Source organism: Lathyrus oleraceus, chromosome 5 (assembly GCF_024323335.1).
Source record: "Lathyrus oleraceus cultivar Zhongwan6 chromosome 5, CAAS_Psat_ZW6_1.0, whole genome shotgun sequence".
Taxonomy (NCBI): Eukaryota; Viridiplantae; Streptophyta; class Magnoliopsida; order Fabales; family Fabaceae; genus Lathyrus; species Lathyrus oleraceus.
Window position 1 is genome coordinate 290272771 of NC_066583.1, and position 23544 is coordinate 290296314.

Consider the following 23544-nt stretch of genomic DNA (forward strand, 5'->3'; position numbering starts at 1 on the left):
TGTCAAAAAGACTTAACATTACATTTTTTCCTCTCACATTAGCTCCACCTATGTATACGAGCAGACATAAAATCATTGATGTTGGTTTTGTCATTGACAATCATTGGATTCAGGTAAAATTGAAACCTGATAGTCCATTGCCACCCGTCACTAACCGTTTGAGATAAAATTGTAATGAAGATGCAAAAATATGAGAATCAACATATGAATGACGAATTGGGCATTGAGAAGATGAAGTTAGGAAGTCATCCTAAGTAGTTATGTAATCTTGTACGTAGAACATTTGTGATAATATTGTATCTATTATATGTGATGAATTTTTAATCGAACCATTTATGCAGACCGTTGTGTCAAAAAAATTGAAAATATATATTTTTGATAATCGAACCATATGAATGAATTTTTAATCGAACCATTTTTGAAAATATATCTTCACGGAAAAATTTGAAATTTTTGATATATTTCATTCGAAAATTTGAAATTTACAGTATATGTTTTACGATACGGTAAAAACCTTTAAATTCACAAAATTTAACCACTTTAAATTTTCGATATGAAAAAGAAATTTCAAAATTTTAAGAGTTTGATGTCAAAATAAATTTGTTCAAAATAGGGGTGCCAGGTAATTGGGGGATGAAGTTAAATGCTCGGAAATCTGGCCCGGTCCGGCCCATTCCAAATCCATCAAATTCATTCGTGCTATATACCGTTTCTTCATCTAGCCGCACTAAACCTGCTAGGGTTTCGCTTTTGGTAATTTCTCTCCCTAAATCACTCTGCTACTCGCATTTCATCGTACTCAGTTAACATTTTTTCCTTTCAATTTTTCCGCAGTTGTGAGATCTGTAGCTGATTACCCACTGATTCTGTATCAAAATGAGGTATTTACTCTAACAACATCAATCGAATTTCACTGCCATCTGTATTGTGCTCTGTAATGCATTTTCTGATTCTAGATTCAAGGAAAATCGATAAGCTAGGGTTTCTGATTTATATATTGTTGATGGTTTTGTAGTAAGCTTCAAAGTGAGGCTGTGAGAGAAGCCATCTCAGGAATCATGGGTGATTCCAAGGACAAACAAAGGAAGTTTGTGGAAACTATTGAGCTTCAAATTGGGCTCAAGAACTACGATCCACAAAAGGACAAACGTTTCAGTGGATCCGTCAAGTTGCCCCATATCCCTCGCCCCAAGATGAAGATTTGTATGCTTGGAGATGCCCAACACGTTGAAGAGGTATACCTTTCTCCAGTTATTGTACTGTTTCGTGAATATTCAATTTATTGAAATGATACAATGCTTATGAGAACATAATTGTTGACCTGTCTTTGGGTTTAATGTTGCTGATTTGGTATTTTGTGCTCTAGTGTATTTTTAAATGGATAATGATGAATAGTAGGAAGAGGTTTTCAATGTATAGACATTAGTTGTGAATGTAGGATTAGAACCACAAAATAGGACCATTGAACCTAAAGATGTTTTTGTTTTTTGTGCTTTAGTGTATTGTTAAATGGATAATGGCGAATAGTATGAAGAGGTTTTCCATCTCTAGACATTAGTTTGAATATAGGATTAGAAATGCAAAACACAAAACAGCAATGCTCTTCAATAAATATCATTCCAGTTTTTCCTAGTTATTTGTGTTAAAGTTACTCCAATTTGCAGGCAGAGAAAATAGGTTTGGAGTCGATGGATGTTGAAGCTTTGAAGAAGCTCAACAAGAATAAGAAGTTGGTGAAGAAACTAGCCAAGAGGTACCATGCCTTCTTAGCTTCTGAGGCAGTCATTAAGCAGATTCCCCGTCTCTTGGGTCCTGGTCTCAATAAAGCAGGCATGTTTTTTTTCTTCCTGGTTTAGGATTGTAGATTTTTCTACCTTTTTTATATTTGAGAGTATTTGCAACATTTGTTTGATAATTTCATATAACTTGTTGTCTATTCTATGATTTTTATGTACTAGCTCCCTAAACATCTTTTATAAGCATTTTGTGCTGTTTCTTTCTCAGTCACATCCTTCCATTTCTATGACTGAATTGCTTTGTTTGAAAAAAATTGTTTATTGTGTCTTCACTTTAGATTTCAGAATTTGTTTATGGCTAAGTTATTGATTTTGATATTTTATTTACTTTTTCAGGGAAGTTTCCAACACTTGTGTCCCACCAAGAATCTCTTGAGGCAAAGGTAAATGAGACCAAAGCTATGGTCAAATTTCAGCTTAAGAAGGTGCTCTGCATGGGAGTAGCTGTGGGCAATGTTAGCATGGACGAGAAGCAAATCTTTCAAAATGTTCAACTCAGCGTTAACTTCCTAGTCTCTTTGTTGAAAAAGAACTGGCAGAATGTGAGTATTTCATTTATCACTGAGTAAAATCTTTGCTCTGTTTGATTCTATTCATCTAAGATAACTTGCTCTGCTGATTTCAGGTCCGTTGCTTGTATCTGAAGAGTTCAATGGGGAAGTCTTACCGTGTCTTTTAGGGAGTTTATTTTATTATCAATTTTCAAATATTCAGCGATTTGTTATCTCTCTCAAAACAATAGTTATCCTCATAGTTGGATATAATATTTCGTCTTGTCACAATTTTGCTGGATTATTTATGGTTAAAATTTGTTTTTATGTTCAAATACTTGATAATTTTAAGCGTGCTGTTTTTGGTGCTCTACCCGTTTTGAATGAGATAGAACTTTTGAATTTATAAATCTGATGTAAAACAAATCTTGTGCAACATGAAAACCTGTGTTTCACTGCTGTATGCAGGGAAAGCCTGTACTCAAGGCTGAAAAGTAACCCTGCTATTTGTTTGGAAAACAAAGTTATCTCTGTTTGAGGCTAATTTATATTTGATGTTGATTTAAGGAGTTGATATTTCTTCAACATTTAGTTAAGATACTATATTTGTTTAATTTAAGCTTTGGTTTATTTCTTTTAACAACTTGATTCTTTAATATCAAAATTTCTGCTCCCACTTTTTTACCTCAAAATGGTGGTGCCATTTTTCATTTCTCAACAGTCTTATCATATAAACCCATCTATATCTTCATAAGATATATATTGAAGTCTTTGAATCTATTTCAACTAATAACAATTATTCTCTCTGTTCCATTTTCTTAATGTGGTAAAAGAATTATTCTCTTTCTTTCATTTATTGTATTTTTTGTGTGTAAAAGTGTGAAGTATGCCCTTATTTTGTGACGGAGAGTTTGTTTTCTTCCATGAATCATGTTTTAGACAAGTCTCTTATGTAAGCTGTCTCTTTTCTCTCCATGTTAGATTGCAGTCTTCTCCAGTATTTGTTCACAACTCAAAAGATCAATCACTGTACTAGAACTTACATAGAGCAATGTTTTTCCACCACTTGTAAGGGTATTAATTGTTTTATTGATTCACGTGTTTGGTTCCCTTAAAGAGAATCTCACATTGGATTTTCTTAGTTTCTTTATCATTCAACGGTTTTAGAACAAAATCTTCAACGGTTTTTAAAGGTTGTAATCTACGATTTTACAGCTTTTCAGACGAATATATTAGTATACCCTCTCTTTAGATAGACCTTGATTAAAAGACACTTCTCATACCACTAAAACGTGAGAGTTCATGCAAAATATGAACAGGTGAACAAATTTGATTTTGATAGAATTAATTTTGTTCATATACATTTATGTAAATCATAATAATTTTTTTGTTGAAACTCATAATCTATAGATTCTAGTTTTAATTTTGAAAGTATAATCAACTTTATTTTAGAAGAATCATACATACAAAATCGTTTCAAAATCATCTAAAATTATTTTTCTCTCTTCCAAAAGTCAAACAAAACCGACATATTAGAGTCGGTGCGGACCAAAGCACAAACCAAACCAACAATTTTTATTAACAAATCACTACTGATAAAACTAAACTAATGTTAAAATAATGATTAAGTTGGAAGCAACAACTTAATACTATTTTTACACCGATCTATATATTAAATACTTACATCTAATACTATTTACCGTATAGTGTTTTTTATTCTTTTATAAATAAAAAATAATATTTATAAAAATTATTTTTATTTTTAAAATTATTTTTATAACATAAATATAAAATTAGTAATTAATTAATTTTATTATTTCATTAATCATAAAAATATAGATTATTAACCACGTATTTTATTTATAATTTATTAACCAAATTTACTACTTTATTAACTAGTAAATTTAATAACATTCATCAAGTTCTGACATTAAAATATGAAATATGATAGAGTGTAAAAATTGATTATTATATTTTATATTTTAATGGCAGAACTTGGTTAATGTTATGATATTTATTGGTTAATGAAATAGTAAATTTCATTAATAAATTATAATAAAAATACGTGGTTGATAACCTATATTTTTGTGGTTAATGCAATAATAAAATTAGTTAATCATAAATTATATATTTATATTATAAAAAAAATTAAAATTAAAATATTTTTTTTATTTTTTATTTCTTTATAAAAAAATAAAAAAATAATGTTCACCATATAAATACGATTAATAATGTTTGGTGTAAGTATGTTGTACATTTAAGGTTCTTATCGAATGAGCTTCTGAAATGTGTTTAGTTTTTTTCTCGACAGTCCTATAATATTTTGTTTAGACATTCTTTGAAGTTATACTCCTTTTATACTTTTGTCTTTTTATATTTTATGATTGTGTAAATCACAGCTCTTGTTCTACAATAAGAGATGAACAATATTCAGGTGCTTATTCATCACATTAGAGATGAATTGTCAATTGTTTTAGGCTAGTAAAAATTGGAAACACTTCTCCTACATGAAGATATATTTGTGAAAATGGGACATTTAATTATAAGTCTCAAAGTACGAATATAGTCAAACTCAACCTTACAAAATAGGCTTATAAGACGACGATTACTCAAATTTTATGAACACTACGTAAACCATATCCCCAAATAATATGAGATTAACTTCACTATTTCACACCCAAACATAATAAATGTGATGGAAGTTGCACGGAAGGAAACCAAAATACCACAATTAAGTGGTTATTACAAATATCAATAAATACATAATTTTTAACAACTCTTCCATATCCCACCCAATTACATGCTCGAACTCATTCGATCTCAAACGTGGAAGTTGAGGAAAAGCTCAACAACAAATCTAAGATAGATTCTAATGTCATTTTAAATTTTAAGTAGGATTAAGTTTATATAAGTGTTTTCATATCTAAGTTTCATTTTGAGCATTGCCATTGCCAATAATAAATAGTATTTTTTTTTATGTTTGAATAATATCATATGCATATGTTATAAAGTCAATTTATTGCACCAAAAATTAATGTATCATGCATTCCATAGTAGTTAAATAAATTCAGATTGTTAGAGAATCAATTCATTATGGAGTTTTTGGCTATTCACTTGCAAGAATTTATCATGGTCTTTTTGTGAATCAATTCATGGAAATTAATTTAGTCCCAGACTTAATCTATTCAACGAAATCTGATATTGATAAAACCTGATTTGACTCGACTTATTATGAAAAGAGGTTTATTCTTCAATAAATGTGATATAACCATGCATGGAGTATATATACATAGTTATCTAGTCTATGATTGTTATGATGTACGCCACATATGTGACTTGTTACTTGTAGAGCAAGTAATGACATTAGGAGTGCCTGAAATGAGTTTCTCATCTGATGGATGATCAAAATGATTAGGACTAGATGTGTTGAATTGATTAGAACTTGAATCAATGTCAGGGTTTGTTGAAGGAATCAAGTTTGCTTGTTGGAGTAAACATACTAATCAATCATATTTTTCTTAAGTCAAACCTGATACATTAGGGTCTTGGTTATTCACTCTTGGTGATGAATTAGATTGATATGATTCATTAGCATTAGTATTGTAAGTGTTGGCATATGATACAAGTTTATTAACTTATGGATAACCATGCTTTTGATAGCAAAATTCAACTGTATGGCCATGCTTGTGGTAATAAGTGCAATATCTATAATTGTTCTGGCCAAAGCCTTCGTAGTTGGCTCCTCTGCCTCGACCATAACCTTTCTTAGCTCCATGGACATTAGTGAGGATGGTAGATTCATCAATAATAGGCACATGTGCATGAGTGTTGTTACTTTCTTCTTGTGCAATCAAAGAGTAATTTTATTGATAGATGAGATGGACACTATAATCAATGCCTGGTTTTTCACAACTGTAAATTGATCATTCAAACCAGTCAAAAACTGAATGAATTGATCTTTAAGGATGTAATGACTTGCTAATCTCATAGTTTCACACCTGCAAGGATGAGGGCATGTATATGCAGGAATTGACCAGTAAGCTATAATTTCATCCCACAATTCTTTCATCTCGGCGAAATATTCAAGAACAGTTTTTTAACCTTGTTTGAGATTGTTCAACTAAAATCTAAGAGTAGCATCTCGAACACGATAAATTTTTGAAAAAATTTCCTTGAAATCTTTCCATACATTAATGGAGTTTTCAACAATTTTGTGTTTCCTATTGATAAATGTATAAATCACGTCATATCTCATTTCAAGTTGAAGAAAAGAACAATTGACGCCCAAAAATCAAGAAGAAGGATTTTATAGTTCCGAGTGATCTAGAATCAAGATTGTTTGAAGGCCGAAATATGTTACTTGTTTGGTAGTAGATTATTAGTTGTTAAAAATGTGTGAACTTTTAATAAAGTTGTTTATAGCATTAGACTCATTAATTGGCGATGAACTATCATCTTTCTAAAATTGTACTTAGTTGTTCAGATCAATCAATAAATTTAACAATAATGTTATTCTTATGAAGGTGGAAGTAAATGTTGGGTTGAATAAAAAATATTTCTTAGTTTTATTGAAGATCTGTATAAAGAAGTTTGACCAAATAATGTCAATGTATTACAATTAATGTGGTTCTATGTGTTATGCAAGTAACAATTTGTTTTTTATGATGACAACTATCAAGCATATTGATGACAACCGCTAAGTGTGCTGATGACATCTGTCAAAGAGGTTTTGATCATGGTGACTCTCTCCAATGGTTCCTAATGATGGCATCCAAGAAAATAAGAAATATATCCAGCCTTACCAGTCAAAGATGTTAAATTTAGTGCTAAAAATGGTTGAATCAAGCAAAAGAACTTGAAGACTTGAAGTTATGATCTTGAAGCTTGAAAACTTAAAGATGTAAAATTGTGAAAGCTCACTTGGTATTGCACTTAGGATTTCCCTAATTCTTATCAGTTTAATTGTAGAAGAAAAAAGAGTAAGTCTTGAGATACTAAGACGCTATTACACACAAAATGTTTTAAATCCTCTTATCTTTTGATAAATCTTATGTAACTAGAACTTGAAGCTCAACCTGAATCCCATCCTGAACAAGAAACCTCAGACCCACAATCCCATAAACCAGAAGACCAACCTCAACCACAATCCCCTGCATCACAAATCTCACAACCTACACACTCTAAACATCCTTCTAGCCTTTCAAAAGAATAAGATGACGTGTCAGAAGCTGGCACAATAACACTTTAGTTCTCTGAAGACATATCCCAACTTGAACAACATGTCATTTCTTCACCTTCTCAACCAACTTACAATATGAGCCATCCACCTCACATCACAACCCAAATGGAAGAATATGTATTTATTTTCTGAGATAGGATACACGAAATTGTTGCTAAGAGACTCACTGCATTTGACCCAGTTGCTTATGATGCTAATCGGGAGACTCTTATAACCTATATGGACTCAGTTCTGCAAAACCTGAAGTCTTTCACTTCTAAGACTGTTGCTTCTATCAGTCAGAGGTATGAGCAATTAAAGGAGAAACTAACTTCAATAGCTACTAAGCAAGATAAAATGGATAGTCAATTGCAGTATGTGGTTGTCAAGCAAGATGCTATGGGGTCTGACATTAAATCTATTTTGAAGATTTTGAAGAAAATACCCTAGAATGTAGGCTTAGTACCCTTTGTTGTCCTTTATTACTAACTTTTTTTTAAAAAAAATACTGTGCAATATGACAACTCTTTTGTTTGGTTTAATTTTGTTTTCTTCAATATATTTTTCTGCTTCCTTTATTCTTTGTTTTTTATGACAAAATGGGGAGTAGATATATAAGTATTTAAGCACCTGAATTTGATAGTTAAGAACTATATTTGCTTAAATTCTGAAGATTATTGATGTATCTTTAAGATCAATTTAATTAATCTGGATAGAATTTAGGCGGAGCTTACAAACCTCACATTTTGTATTATTAGACTCAAGGGGAGCTTACAAACCTCAGACCCTGAAGTCAACTAGTTAATTAAATTAACAACCTTTATTCTTAAATATGTTTGTTTGTCATCATAAAAAAAGGGGGAGATTGTTGGAACAAAAGTTGAGTTGTATCATATTTATAAGGTTTTGATGATAACAAAGTATTTAAAGAACAATAGGATATTACTAACAAATGTTCTAGTGTGCAAGATCATTGACTAGAATTTTCAAAGAGAACTTAGTACTGATACTAAGAATGAACATTTATAAAGAAGTTAAAGATCCCAATTCTAAAAGATCAAAAGCTGAAGACTAGACTCTGCAGTCTCAGACTCAGAAGAAGGTAAACTTATGAAGACCAAACTCTGAAGAATGTCAATTTATAAAGACCAGACTTTGAAAAAAGTCAACTTCTGAAGACTCAAAATCTGAAGGATCATAACCTGAAGACTCTGAAGAACCAGTCAATGCAAATATCGATGAGATTCTGATAGATCACTATCAAACTTTAAGGATATTTTATCTTTCTATGATCACGTGAAAAGTTAAGCAAAAATATGCAGAAGATAACTCAACTTTGAGATGCAACATATAATTTCTTTTATAGCAAAAAGATTTCAAATGAGCTTTCTACGATATTAACCACATCAAGAAACAACTCAACGTCTCTGAATCAAGCTTCTCAAAGACTCTATTGTGCAAACTCTTCAACAAATCTTTTTCTTCTCTACATAAGGAGCTGAAGACTTGAAGAAAAAAACAATGAACAATTGACAATAAAAGAGTTGTTACTTTGTCAAACAAAAAGCACAAGTCTAACTTAGAATTTCTTAACACTTGTATATTCTTAGAAATTCTTAAGTCTTAAAGAGTCTTTCTTTGTTGTATTTTGTCTATACTTTTGATTGTATATCAAATGTAATTTTTCACAATCTCTTAGCTGTAAGTTAGAGTTTAAGAAGTCTCTTGCTTGTGTGTTTGAGAATTTGAAGTCTCTTACTCTGTGTTTGAGCATCTGAAGTCTCTTTCTTGTGTATTTGAACATTAAAAGTCTCTTACTTGTGTGTTTGAGCATTGAAAGTCTCTTGTTTTATGGTTAAGAAATTGTAATCAGTTTTGATTGAAATCACTTGAAAGTACAATGTGACTTGATTACTCTCGATTTGTGAGAGGAACCATGATAATTGCTTGGGTCTATCTTTCTTTTATTTATACCTCTGAACTATTTCAATCCACTGTTAATCACTTAACTATGATTCATATTCTAGATTTTATGTTCAAAATCTAATAAGAGATTTCAAAAAAAACAAAATAAAAAAAAACAACACAATTCAACCTCATTCTTGTATTTTTCTCACCTTCGTAAACTCTAAATATTCGATAAAAAATTACTTGTCAAAAATATAAATCTGAATAATTATATTTTTAGGTTGGTATCTTGTTTCTAAGGTTTTACAAATTACAGAGGACCTGCAAAACCATCAACAAAATCGTCTCTAGCCAATACTTACGATGCTCTAGTTATGTTATTTTTTAGAAATAATTTTGAATTATCTATATATGCTCTAAAAAAAAAGGTTACATGATCATATAAATGTATACGGAGGACTAAAATAAAGAATAGTCTTTTATCTTTATAAAAAACACAGTATAAGGGAATAAAATAAAAGTAAAAATTAATATTTAAGGTAAATAACAATAAAAAAAAATAGGTTGAGCTGTCTTAAAATCTAAGCAAGCTAGCAAAGGGATTAGCAAATGACGTCTCTTCACGAATCATGTTATTTTCTGCAATAATTTAATTTATTTTTAATAGAAAATTACACCCGCAAATTGCTTTATTAGCGCAGTATTAGTGACATAACACGAGATATTTGCTTCTCTGTCATTTTCTTTTTCAAAGAATTTCCACTCTCTTTCTCTTAACCCCCCGCTTTATTAGTGTCCTTAGCACCTCTTTTTCTCCCTCTTTTCTTCTCTCTCTTCATTTTCGCTTTTGAGAGTTCAAACTCCTTCCAGATCTTGTATACTGATTTGATCCATCTTTTGACTCTTCATCTCCAATTTAATAACCGTCATAGATCTCACCCTCCGATCCAAATCACCATGGCGGCCGCCAATGCTCCGATCCTCATGCGAGAAGCCCTCACAGTTAGTACTCTATGTCCTTTAAGTTTTTTTCTTCATTTTTATTAGTTTTTTCTTTGCTCAGTTTACTGCACTATTACTATTTTTTAAGGCATTTCATATTGATTTTTAGTTGTTATATGCTTCAATCGGTTATGATTTTCGGATTAGATTATTGTAGTGTGAAGTAATTTACTGTATTACTTTATTTTGTTGCTGTTAATTTTGGTCAGATCTAATTGATTTGTGTTTTTTTTTTCTGAATTTTATATTTGATGTTGTTGAATCTGTTTTGGGTGTGATTTGTAATTTCAGCTGCCAAGCATTGGCATAAATCCTCAGTTCTTCACGTTTACGCATGTGACTATGGAATCCGATAAGTATATATGCGTTCGAGAAACATCTCCGCAGAATAGTGTTGTGATTGTTGATATGAGCATGCCAAATCAACCTTTGAGGAGACCTATTACTGCTGATTCTGCTCTTATGAATCCTAATTCTAGAATTCTTGCTTTGAAAGGTTGGCAACTATTCCTTTATTCCTTTTGTGTTCTTCTTTTGAAATTGCATTTAAATATTGATTATTGATTTGAATTCTGTATGTCACCGTAAAGGTCAATGTTTATTTGATTTGATTTGATTTACGTTATCCATTACCCTCAAATATAGAAGAAAATATTGGAAATTGTAGTTTTTGAAAATTTTAATGCATTGAATGCCTATCACGGTCTCCTAAAAAACTTTCCATATCTTGTTTCCTTAACTCATTGTTCTATTTCCATTTATGCAACTATTTCACTTAAAGAGAACCGTCTATCAATTCACTAAATTTCGACAAGGAGCAGGCTGAAATTATTTTAGATACTCGCTTCATGCGTCCCGATTGCTAGGGGTATAGATCTTTGATGGAATTTAGGAAACAAGTCAATTTGCATTCATATGTTTCAATGCTATGTATGAAATCAGAAGACCATGTTGTAAATTGATATAAATATATCCCGAAATTACACGCACACGTCCGTTGCGGTGTGCTTAAACGACACACACCTGTTCCATTTCTTAACAAAACACTCACCACTTTTATTTGTTCGAAAAATTGCAGTCACCTTTCTAGATTTGTTTAAATGTCACATTCCCTCTCTGTATTACAGAGTAGAGGGAAGGTATGTTTACATAATAGTGGGGGATATGTTGTATTTAAACTCATCTCAAGAGAGGTGAGTCATGAGTGCAATTTCCCCTAATTATATTAAGATAAAAAATCAATACTTTTGTTTCTATATCCTGTATTAGGGTAAGAGAACTATTGCCTTAGGAAGAAAGACAACTGTTATTAAAATGATATTAGTTCGCAATGCTTCCAACCATTTGGAGAAAATTCAAGGTCTTATTTGTCCATGTACTTTTTGTTTGCGTTGCTCTCCTCATTTATATACCTTTGAGAATTATGAATATATATTCACTTATAAGCTATATTCTTCTCTTGAAGCCCAACTCCAAGGAACAACTCAAGATCACCTACAAATATTTAATATTGAACTTAAAGCAAAGATGAAATCTTATCAAATGCCTGAGCAGGTACCTGTCGTGTACTGTTATACCGTATGTGTGCTCTGTAAAATATCGGCAATAAGGACAACCTTGTTAATCCTTGTGAATGTCCTCATTTCATTTGCAGGTAGTCTTTTGGAAGTGGATTAGCCCCAAGTTGCTGGGTCTTGTGACACAGACCTCTGTATACCATTGGTCAATTGAAGGTAGGATAAGGATGAACTACAATTTGAGTAACTCTTTATGGATTGTTCTTCAGTGCATCTGTAGCTTGTCTGCAAACTGTTAACTGGTGTCTTTGTATGTGATATTGTAACTTATAGGTGACTCCGAACCTGTAAAGATGTTCGAGAGAACAGCAAATCTGGCAAACAATCAAATAATTAATTATCGATGTGACCCTACAGAAAAATGGTTGGTCTTGATTGGTATTGCTCCTGGTTCCCCCGAGGTATATCTCTGGTATTTGTTAAGATAAGTAGGTTATCATGGTGAATTACACTTCAAGTTTCTCATATTCCTTTGGTCTTTAATCTTCTTTGATTAAATTTTCCGAGTAAAGTCTTTTGATACTTGTTAAATATAAAACTGAACCACATAAGACTTTTGGGTAATTGATCCTTGGCATTAGAGCCTCTTTGACTGAATAGTGGGGATCTTGATTTTGTTTCGCTCATTCTATAAGATATTGTGTTTCAATGCAGTGTAATATCGGGCTTATGTATGAGGAGCATGTTAGATATACAACTATTTTCATTTCAACTAGCAGATTAATATATTAAGTCAATTACTTTTTGAAAACAATCATGATCTATTTTACTATAACTTTTATGAGCCTGATCTAGTTTGGTTTATTTCTTTATATCCTCTTGCATTATAGAGGCCACAATTGGTGAAAGGAAACATGCAGCTCTTCTCTGTGGAACAACAACGCAGTCAAGCTCTTGAAGCACATGCGGCATCATTTGCTCAATTTAAAGTATGCCTCTTTGTGCATATGTTTTTGTTTCTCAATATTTACTTGAATAACTGTACACTATATCATTTTACTATGTTGACAATATTGAATTGTTTTTGAACAGGTTCCTGGGAATGAAAATCCTTCTACTTTGATTTCTTTTGCCACCAAGACACTTAATGCCGGTCAAGTTATATCCAAGTTGCATGTCATTGAGCTGGGTGCACAGCCAGGTCTGCATAATATTTTGCTGTCACTCTCTTTTGTTGTACTAATCTATGAGTAGTATGGCTTTAAGATTAATCTGTCTTATATTGCCAATTTAGTTGTCATAATATGTTGAGTTCCAAGCATGCTTTCCCCTGTTAAATAGGAATATAAAATTTAAATTGGTAGATCAGATCTCAAGATTAGTCAGACAACAAGAGAGAAGACAACAAGGATGTAAGGAGAGTAGATCAGATGGGAGAGTAGTTAAACAACTAGAAGTAGAGGAAGACCTAGGAAAATTATAAGAGAAACTATTAAGAAAGTTCTCAAGATTAATGAGTTGGATAAAATCATGGTATTTGATAAAACATTATGGCGTAAGATAAAGCTCGGTGCAATCTAAAATTCTGACCGATGAATCAAAGTGATCTTGTAGTGGACTAATCATATGTGTTGGGTCTATCAAATTGGGGGTTAACACGAGAAAGCACTTTTATTTTTGGACTTCTCTTTAAGAGCAACACACCTTGTGAGAGACACGCCACATACTCACCCAAAACCTCAAGGTGATAGGTGTATGGGTTCTCCCACTTATAAATGCTCAAATCTCTATATTTCTAACCAATGTGGGACTTCCCCACACTACCCACACTTGTTATTCTCAACAATATCTAAGGAGGATGTTACTCATCATTGTTAATTGGTTTAGTTAATGAAATGACTTGCCTTATGATGCCGTGCCATGCTCCTGGGATTACTTTACGCACGAACGATCTGATCGTAACAGACTTGGTTTCTTTTGGAGGTTAATCTCGGATAGCGGTGCGTACGGACCTCCAAAATGCTATAGTGGCATAGCGGATGGCGGATGACCGCTATTGTGAAGACCAAAAAACAATGTATGTAGTACATAATACACTCCAACAGCATACATAAATAATTTGCAACAACATATATAGTAGAATTCCAACAGTAAACAAAAATTCCAACAACATACATATCCCATCAAAATCAAATTATAAAGGTTATTCGTCCTGTTATTGAAGTTAGCGTGGTCATTTCAAGATTGACAACCTACTGTTGTCAAATATTGGCCACGGTGGATAGCAGTAGTGTTTTTTTTTTTGCCTCTTGCCTCTCTGCCATGGCCAAACTTGTGAAGGATGGCGGCACCATACGTCCGATATCGCTGGGCCATATGTCGGATTTTTGGCTCTCTGCCATGGTTCGCCATCGATACAACTGTTTGGGCCTTCAATGTAATGATAAGGCTATGAAGTTTCTGTAAATACATGTTAGGCTTGGGTGGTGTTTGGTGGTTAATTTCACAATTCCTAAAGCAGTTTATTGAAGTTAGTGTGGGCATTTAAAGATTGATCAAGATATTGTATCAATAATAAATCTTTTGTATCAATTTATAATTTGTGATTCAGTTGATAATCCTTCTGGGATTTAACTTTTCAAATTTGTTGGCAGGGAAGCCTTCATTTACAAAGAAACAAGCAGATCTGTTTTTTCCCCCTGACTTTGCTGATGATTTTCCGGTTTCCATGCAGGTAGAGGAGTTGCTGATGTTTGTTGTTTTATTTTGTTAACTGTGCAGATAGTTGATTCATAATTTGTAATTTGTTGTTTTGGCAGATATCCCACAAATACAGTTTGATTTATGTGATTACCAAACTTGGTCTCCTATTTGTCTACGATTTGGAGACAGCTACTGCTGTATATAGGAACAGAATCAGTCCCGATCCTATATTTTTGACGTCAGAAGCTACATCAGTGGGAGGCTTTTATGCCATTAACAGACGAGGCCAGGTGTTACTGGCTACCGTTAATGAGCAAACAATTGTGAATTTTGTCAGTGGTCAAGTATGTTTCTGATCTTGTCATCACTTCTATGTTGTAAAGAGGAAAGAAAAACACACTGTTACTAATTTCCGTTGGTTATTATCACAGTTAAACAATTTGGAGCTAGCAGTAAGTCTTGCCAAGAGAGGAAACCTTCCTGGTGCTGAGAAGCTGGTGGGTCAATTTCTAGTTAAAATATAAATATGTTTTTTTGTTGGGTGTTGTCAGGAAAGTCCCTATAAATTGTAAGTTAGATGCAACTTGGTCAGCTTCATATAATTTGCAGGAAGTTTATCTCCATGGTTGCTCTGGAAAGTTCAATATTTTAGTAGATACTTGCTAGTCTTTCAATTTAGCATTCACTAGTGCAGATTATTAAAACTCAATGCAGAAATATTCTTTCCATTTACTTTGATAATTTTTTATGCTTGTAAAAGATAGACACTTTGTTGTTGGAAGATTATGTGCATGTTTGGATTGACGGTGAGTTTGGAGAAATCACGGCTTGGGACTGTGATTTTAGCGAAAGCTACACTTTGAAGCCGTCAATTGAAACATGAACTATGTGGGTGACCTGAATGCTGAGTTGTCACCAATCTGTTTGTTTAAGTATTATTTATTCTTTTAATGATATTTGCATGTTTTGGTAAAAAGGACAAGCTATTGCTGTTAAGTACAATGTTGGATGAAAGGGTCAGACCCCTTGTGCATCTATTTTAGGCAGCCTTGCATTGTATTTACAAGAGGCTGACCTCCATTAACATGTATCGTTGTGCCAAGGTTCCTCTTTAGTTAATTTTTTTGGTAATTTCAAATTTGCAAAATAATTGGAGTTGAATGTTATATTGGATTATGCATTAGACTCTTCTGAATTTTTTTTTGTTTCTATTTCTAATTAGCACATTCTTGTTGACAATACAGGTAGTGGAACGTTTCCATGAACTATTTGCTCAAACAAAATACAAAGAAGCAGCTGAGCTTGCTGCTCAGTCTCCGCAAGGAATCCTTCGTACACCCGATACAGTTGCCAAATTTCAGGTTTCTTGATAGGATATAGCAATCAAATACTTTTTCACACTGTTTCTGCAACAAAAATATGTAGACAAACATCTTTTGCTTATTTTGAGGGATGAGTGAAATCGTGTCTTGTGCTGTTCTATTTTTCTGGCCAATTAGACTCTAGTGGTTAGGGTGACAATCTTTTCTATGTTGCAGAGTGTTCCTGTGCAAGCTGGGCAAACTCCACCACTGTTGCAGTATTTTGGAACTCTTTTAACAAGAGGAAAGCTGAATGCCTTTGAATCGCTGGAATTGTCACGGCTTGTTGTGAATCAGAACAAGAAAAATCTTTTGGAGAATTGGTTGGCAGAGGACAAGCTTGAGTGCAGTGAGGAGCTTGGAGATCTTGTGAAGGTTGGTTTGCAATTGAAATTTTAGAATTTGTTGTTTTTTCTTTTTTTTCTTTTTCTTTTTGCTTTTTTCCCCAATGATATACAAATACTATTTCTAGTTGGATTTACTTATGGTCAAATGGTATACATTTTTTTTAATGTCATTAGTGTTCTCCATTGTAGACTGTGGACAACGATCTTGCTTTAAAAATATACATCAAAGCCAGAGCTACTCCAAAAGTCGTTGCTGCATTTGCTGAGAAAAGGGAGTTTGACAAGATTCTGATATACTCTAAGCAGGTAGAGAGGGCTAGTTTTCTTACCAAAGAATGTTGATTTTGAACTTATAGGATTGTTTATCTTATAATATTTTTTCTATGTTGTTATGGTCTGTACAATATTGTACTTCACCTGTATTACTGAAGTTCTATTATATCTTACCTTTTCATTTTCCTGGAGTCGATCAAGCCTTAACATTTTCATTTCTCCCGACTATCTCTATAGGTTGGATATACACCTGACTATCTCTTCCTTTTGCAAACAATTCTCCGGACCGATCCTCAGGTATGACAAACCTTAGCTGTTCGTATTGTTCAATTACTTAAGTTGAACTATTTTCTTTGAGTACTCCATTGTCTCCCATCTTGTTAGCTGATGGTCACTGATTATTTTTCTCTGCACTGTACATCACTAATTTCTTATTTATTTTGATTTGACAAATTATAGTTGTGCAAATTAACCACTATTTTTCATTTTGATTTGCAGGGTGCTGTTAATTTTGCATTGATGATGTCTCAAATGGAAGGTGGCAGCCCAATTGATTACAACACCATAACCGATCTGTTTCTTCAGGTTGTTATCTACTGCAGTTAATCTATTATATGGTGATCGTAATATACTATTCTTGCAATTTTGCAATGTGTTACTGGACAATCCATTTATTACCTTATGGTTAATTTTTGTCCCGCTCAGAGAAACCTGATCCGTGAGGCAACTGCTTTTCTCTTAGATGTTTTGAAGCCAAATCTACCGGAGCATGGATTCCTTCAAACAAAGGTTTCAGTCATTTCTAATTTGCTAAAGGCGTTTTACTCCTGCAATTTTTTCTTTGCTCTAATTCAATCTTATGAATTGTTCAGGTGTTAGAGATAAATCTTGTGACTTACCCCAATGTTGCTGATGCAATTTTGGCCAACGGCATGTTTAGCCATTACGACCGTCCTCGTATTGCCCAACTCTGTGAAAAAGCTGGTCTTTATGTGCGAGCTTTGCAAGTAATGACCATACATTTCTTTACCTATGTTTTCATTTTCTAGTCTAGGGCTGGAAGTCACCCCTCTTAATGATTGCATTTTTTTTGGCACAGCATTACACAGAGTTGCCAGATATAAAACGTGTGATTGTAAATACACATGCAATTGAGCCACAGGTTAGTGTGCCCCATTGCTTTTATTTTTTTCATGATTTTTCATATTATAATAATATATCTATTTCAAAGTCATGGTTTTAAATACTTAATCATGTTATTTGGTTTTTGCAGTCACTTGTTGAATTTTTTGGCACTTTATCACGAGAATGGGCTTTAGAGTGTATGAAAGATCTATTGCTGGTCAATCTTAGAGGCAACCTACAGATAATTGTGCAGGTATGGTTTTTTTCTTCACATAACTAGAAATTAGTAATGCATTATTGATTACTGAAGCTTGCGTATGTTTGTCCAGGTTGCTAAAGAATATTGCGAACAACTAGGAATTGATGGTTGCATAAAGATTTTTGAGCAATTCAGGTCATATGAAGGACTGTATTTTTTCCTTGGTTCATATTTGAGCTCCAGGTAATTATTTATTTTGAAAGATTTATTTTAGCTTGTGAACAAATGGATCCCATTTGTACTGAAGATTGTCCAATGCACATATCTGCTGACATTTGTTTTTCTGATTAATATGGGATAGTGAGGATCCCGACATTCACTTTAAGTACATTGAGGCAGCAGCAAAGACTGGACAAATCAAAGAGGTTGAGCGCGTGACTAGAGAATCAAGCTTCTATGATCCTGAGAAAACGAAGAATTTTCTGATGGAAGCTAAGCTTCCAGATGCAAGACCACTGATTAACGTTTGTGACCGATTTGGATTTGTTCCAGATCTAACACACTATCTATACACAAGTAACATGCTTCGCTACATTGAGGGTTATGTCCAAAAGGTATTATAGTTTACATTTATATTGTAGCAGCTCTTTTTATTGCAATACCGATGGTGCTATCTATTCTCTCTGCTGCAGTCGTAATGTTATGCCTTGCCTTATAGGTGAACCCAGGGAATGCTCCTTTAGTTGTTGGGCAGCTGCTAGATGATGAGTGCCCAGAAGATTTTATCAAAGGATTAATTCTCTCTGTTCGATCATTGCTGCCAGTGGAGCCCCTTGTGGCGGAATGTGAGAAGAGGTGGTATCCATTCTCTAATACAAATAATGTTTTGCATTCATTTTTCTGATTTTTCTCTGGTACATCTTTTGGAGTGCAGGAATCGGCTTCGTTTGCTATCACAGTTTTTGGAACATCTTGTAAGTGAGGGAAGCCAGGATGTGCATGTTCATAATGCACTGGGTAAAATCATCATTGATAGTAACAACAACCCAGAACATTTTCTCACTACAAACCCATACTATGATTCCCGAGTGGTGGGCAAATATTGTGAAAAGCGGGATCCTACTTTGGCTGTTGTGGCTTATAGGCGAGGACAATGTGATGATGAACTTATCAATGTGACAAATAAAAATTCCTTGTTTAAACTACAAGCAAGGTTTGTGGCGTATATGTATCTTTTACACTAATTATTTGTGGCTCCAATGCTTACATGTTATGTTATCACTGCAGATACGTTGTTGAGAGGATGGATGCTGACCTTTGGGAGAAAGTTCTTATCCCTGATAATGCCTACCGAAGACAACTTATTGATCAAGTTGTATCTACCGCTCTTCCTGAAAGCAAGAGCCCTGAACAAGTTTCTGCATCAGTTAAGGCTTTCATGACTGCTGATCTACCTCACGAGTTGATTGAGCTTCTTGAGAAGATTGTGCTTCAGAATTCTGCTTTCAGCGGGAACTTCAATCTTCAGAATCTTCTTATTTTGACAGCGATAAAGGCTGATTCATCCAGAGTAATGGATTATATCAATAGACTGGATAACTTTGATGGTCCCCAAGTTGGGGATATGGCCGTTGAGGCTCAGTTATATGAGGAGGCGTTCGCAATTTTCAAGAAGTTCAACTTGAATGTTCAAGCAGTCAATGTCTTGCTAGATAATATTCATAGCATTGATAGAGCTGTGGAGTTTGCTTTCCGAGTTGAAGAAGATGCTGTTTGGAGTGAGGTGGCCAAAGCTCAACTCAGGGAAGGTCTAGTTAGTGATGCAATTGAGTCATTTATAAGAGCTGATGATACCACACAATTTTTGGATGTCATTCGAGCTGCTGAAGATGGCAATGTTTACCAGGACTTGGTGAGATACTTGCTGATGGTAAGGCAGAAAACAAAAGAACCCAAGGTGGACAGTGAGCTTATTTATGCATATGCAAAGACTGATAGGCTGAGCGACATTGAGGAGTTCATTCTCATGCCGAATGTGGCCAATCTTCAAAATGTTGGCGACAAATTGTATGATGAAGAGCTTTATGAGGCTGCGAAAATTATATTTGCCTTTATATCAAACTGGGCTAAATTAGCAGTCACACTTGTGAAGTTGAAACAGTTCCAAGGTGCTGTTGATGCAGCAAGGAAAGCTAACAGTGCCAAAACATGGAAGGAAGTTTGCTTTGCATGCGTTGATGAAGAGGAGTTCCGTTTGGCCCAGATATGCGGGCTGAACATTATCATTCAGGTAAGTTTGATTTTTGTTTATTCCTTCCTTAGCTATATGTTGAAATGAACTTAGAAGTTTCTTATTTACTCAGATGTGATCTGATTTCAATTTTAAAAATTGAATAATTTGAGCTGGTCGAAAGGTTTTGTGGTCATTGCTTTGATATACAGTAAGTAAGCTTATTATATTAGTCTTTCCAATGCTTAAAAATCAATTTTTTTTGTAGGTGGATGACTTGGAAGAGGTAAGTGAATATTACCAAAACAGAGGTCGCTTCAACGAATTAATATCCCTCATGGAGAGTGGCCTAGGATTAGAACGGGCACATATGGGAATATTCACCGAGTTGGGAGTTCTGTATGCTAGATACCGTCCGGAGAAACTTATGGAGCATATCAAACTATTTGCAACCCGACTCAATATTCCTAAACTCATAAGAGCTTGTGATGAACAACAACATTGGAAGGAACTGACCTATTTGTATATCCAATATGATGAGTTTGATAATGCTGCGACAACCATCATGAACCATTCACCTGAAGCATGGGATCACATGCAATTTAAAGATGTTATTGCCAAAGTCGCTAATGTGGAGTTGTATTACAAGGCTGTTCACTTCTATTTGCAAGAGCATCCTGATCTTATCAATGATGTTCTGAATGTCCTTGCACTTCGGGTTGACCATGCACGTGTTGTTGACATCATGCGAAAGGTAGCGTCAATATTGTAAAAAATTTCATTAATCTTGGTTTATACATTCTACCCTGTTTTCTGTATTACTAATAAATGTTTTCTGTAACATTCTATAGGCCGGTCACCTCCGTCTGGTCAAACCATACATGGTTGCAGTTCAGAGCAATAATGTGTCAGCTGTTAATGAAGCCTTAAATGAGATATATGTTGAGGAGGAAGACTATGATAGATTGCGCGAGTCAATCGATTTGCATGATAATTTTGATCAGATAGGCCTTGCACAAAAGGTGGGCTGCATTTATCCTCCATGAGATTATTCTTCGATTTAACTGTAGTAATCTAGTATACATCATCATCATCATCATCATCATATGTATTGCAGATTGAGAAGCACGAGCTTCTTGAGATGAGACGTGTTGCTGCTTATATTTACAAGAAGGCAAATAGGTGGAAGCAGTCCATTGCCTTGTCAAAGAAGGATAATCTTTACAAAGACGCAATGGAAACAGCATCGCAATCGGGTGAACGTGAACTTGCTGAGGAATTGCTTGTTTATTTCATTGATCAGGTACCAAATTCAGTTTCAACTGCATATACTGTATATGATCCCTTTTGAATCAGACATTGGTCCAGCTTAAGCCCTAGATGATTTAGGATTGATTCTAGTTCTTGTTTCAATGCGTGTTTCCTAAACGAAGATGTTAAATTATCGTGTTTTGGATGTTACATATTGGTGCTTGTGGTAACCTTGATAGCATGTGTAGTTCCAACTTCCAAGTACTGGCAGAAATTAATAGCAACTAGCATTAGTAGTATTTTGTTAAGCTTTTGTGTAAATGATTTTACCGTCAACCTTGTGTAAATGATTTTACCGTCAACCTTTTGAATGATGATATTCCAATATTTTAAACATCGATATTCATACAATCAAGTAAGGTCAATCAATGTATTCCAATATTTCTTTCGACATGCTTATGCAGGGAAAGAAGGAATGCTTTGCATCGTGTCTGTTTGTTTGCTACGATTTGATCAGGGTAGATGTTGCTCTTGAACTGGCTTGGATGCACAATATGATTGACTTTGCTTTCCCATATCTCTTACAGGTTTGCAATCTTTTGTGCTTCTTGCATAACTAATATACATTACAATTATAAGCCTTTTTCATTTTGTTATCTAGTTTTTTTTTTCTCTCACTGTCTTCTCTTTGCTATTGTAGTTTATCCGTGAGTACACGGGCAAAGTTGATGAACTGGTGAAGCACAAAATTGAATCGCAGAACGAAGTGAAGGCTAAAGAACAAGAAGAGAAGGAAGTAATTTCACAACAGGTAATCTGTTTGGCCATTTTAGGTTACCTACTAATAACTTACCATATTTATGATTCTATCTCCCTTTCATCCATCACTCTTAACAAATCGAGCTGTATATGTACTGTTGCAGAATATGTATGCTCAGTTATTGCCACTTGCTTTGCCCGCACCACCAATGCCTGGAATGGGAGGTGGCTTTGCCCCTCCCCCTCAAATGGGCGGCGGATTTGGGATGCCTCCAATGCCTCCTTTTGGCATGCCCATGGGCAGCAGCTACTGACAGGCAAGGGACCATGGTTTATTCAGCAATGGAAGTCTAAAAATGGAGACCAATGCGGCAGGTTCTGTGTTTATATAAATTTTCAGGTGGATTTTAATGCAGTATTCTTTCTCTGCTTCTGATTGAGGTGGGGGCTTAGGTCAAAATAATTCCGAGTTTCTGTTGGGGGTTTGTGCTATAGTTGTGATATTTTTTTGTAGATGAGGCATTTTTTGGCTGCTAGCAGCGGAGGATTTTCTATAGTAATGATTTTTATTGTATTTAGATGATTTGGGTCTCAAGTAATGCCTATAATGGTTGTGGCTTGTTTGTCGTATGTATCTTTTTATAAAAAATACATGGTTTATTGCGACTTATATTCCTTAATTTCTTTTCGTTTCGAGCTTATACACATTTCCGGTGCTAACAATGTACATCAATTTGATATACCTGCTTGATCTGTACCCTATATGTTTACCAATTTTTATAATCGCTGGTTTTTGTGAATATTAGAAGATTTTAATTTTAATCTAAATAAATGGATGACTTAGTGTTCCTGTAAACACTAAAACGGAGTCTAATCGTTTGGCATGGACATGAATTCTGTGGAGCATTCCGTACCCTATTATCAAATTTGTAACCGATGTTATTTTTGTAGCTTTGGACATGCATTTATAGGTTTGATTACTAAAGTAGATTTTTTAATGCACCCTATGATTTACTATATGATTTACTAGGTACCTTGTGAAAAGACAATAATACTTCTAGATTTTGAAGATGCATCTTCGGATATATCCTAAACATATACAACCAAATTTGATTTTGAATCATGCCCTTGAACTTTTTTTTGGCATCTGGAGATGTTTTTATGTAATGATTTTGTAGATGCATTTATGTAGTCTACTGAAATAGAAAATGAGAAAGTTGTAATGTTGACAATAAAGTTACCATTGCTAATATAAAATCAATATTATATAGGTGATGTCATCATAAATTTAAACATTACATTTCATTATTCAAATGAATGTTTTAACATCTTCATAATATTTTTGATCGATTTTAAAATCGCCG

The 23544-nt window shown here is 33.9% G+C and overlaps 2 protein-coding genes across 2 annotated transcripts; both read left to right on the plus strand.

The window, feature by feature from the left end:
• The first annotated feature begins 629 nt into the window (after positions 1-629).
• On the plus strand, positions 630-2660 carry LOC127083984 (60S ribosomal protein L10a-1). The gene is made up of 6 exons (XM_051024348.1): positions 630-753; positions 835-881; positions 1016-1235; positions 1665-1830; positions 2133-2338; positions 2422-2660. Exons 2-6 carry the CDS (start codon positions 877-879, stop codon positions 2473-2475), a joined length of 651 nt encoding a protein of 216 aa, XP_050880305.1. The 5' UTR covers positions 630-753; positions 835-876; the 3' UTR covers positions 2476-2660.
• Positions 2661-10137: 7477 nt separating this feature from the next.
• Positions 10138-22850, plus strand: LOC127083985 (clathrin heavy chain 1). Its single transcript, XM_051024349.1, has 30 exons — positions 10138-10415; positions 10707-10911; positions 11881-11969; positions 12070-12148; positions 12266-12393; positions 12823-12921; positions 13025-13133; positions 14587-14666; positions 14752-14979; positions 15067-15132; positions 15880-15996; positions 16174-16371; positions 16533-16649; positions 16854-16913; positions 17115-17201; positions 17322-17405; positions 17489-17623; positions 17716-17778; positions 17890-17994; positions 18071-18183; positions 18302-18554; positions 18659-18795; positions 18875-19153; positions 19228-20230; positions 20439-20924; positions 21022-21192; positions 21288-21473; positions 21886-22008; positions 22122-22232; positions 22345-22850. Exons 1-30 carry the CDS (start codon positions 10371-10373, stop codon positions 22492-22494), a joined length of 5106 nt encoding a protein of 1701 aa, XP_050880306.1. The 5' UTR covers positions 10138-10370; the 3' UTR covers positions 22495-22850.
• Positions 22851-23544: the final 694 nt, after the last annotated feature.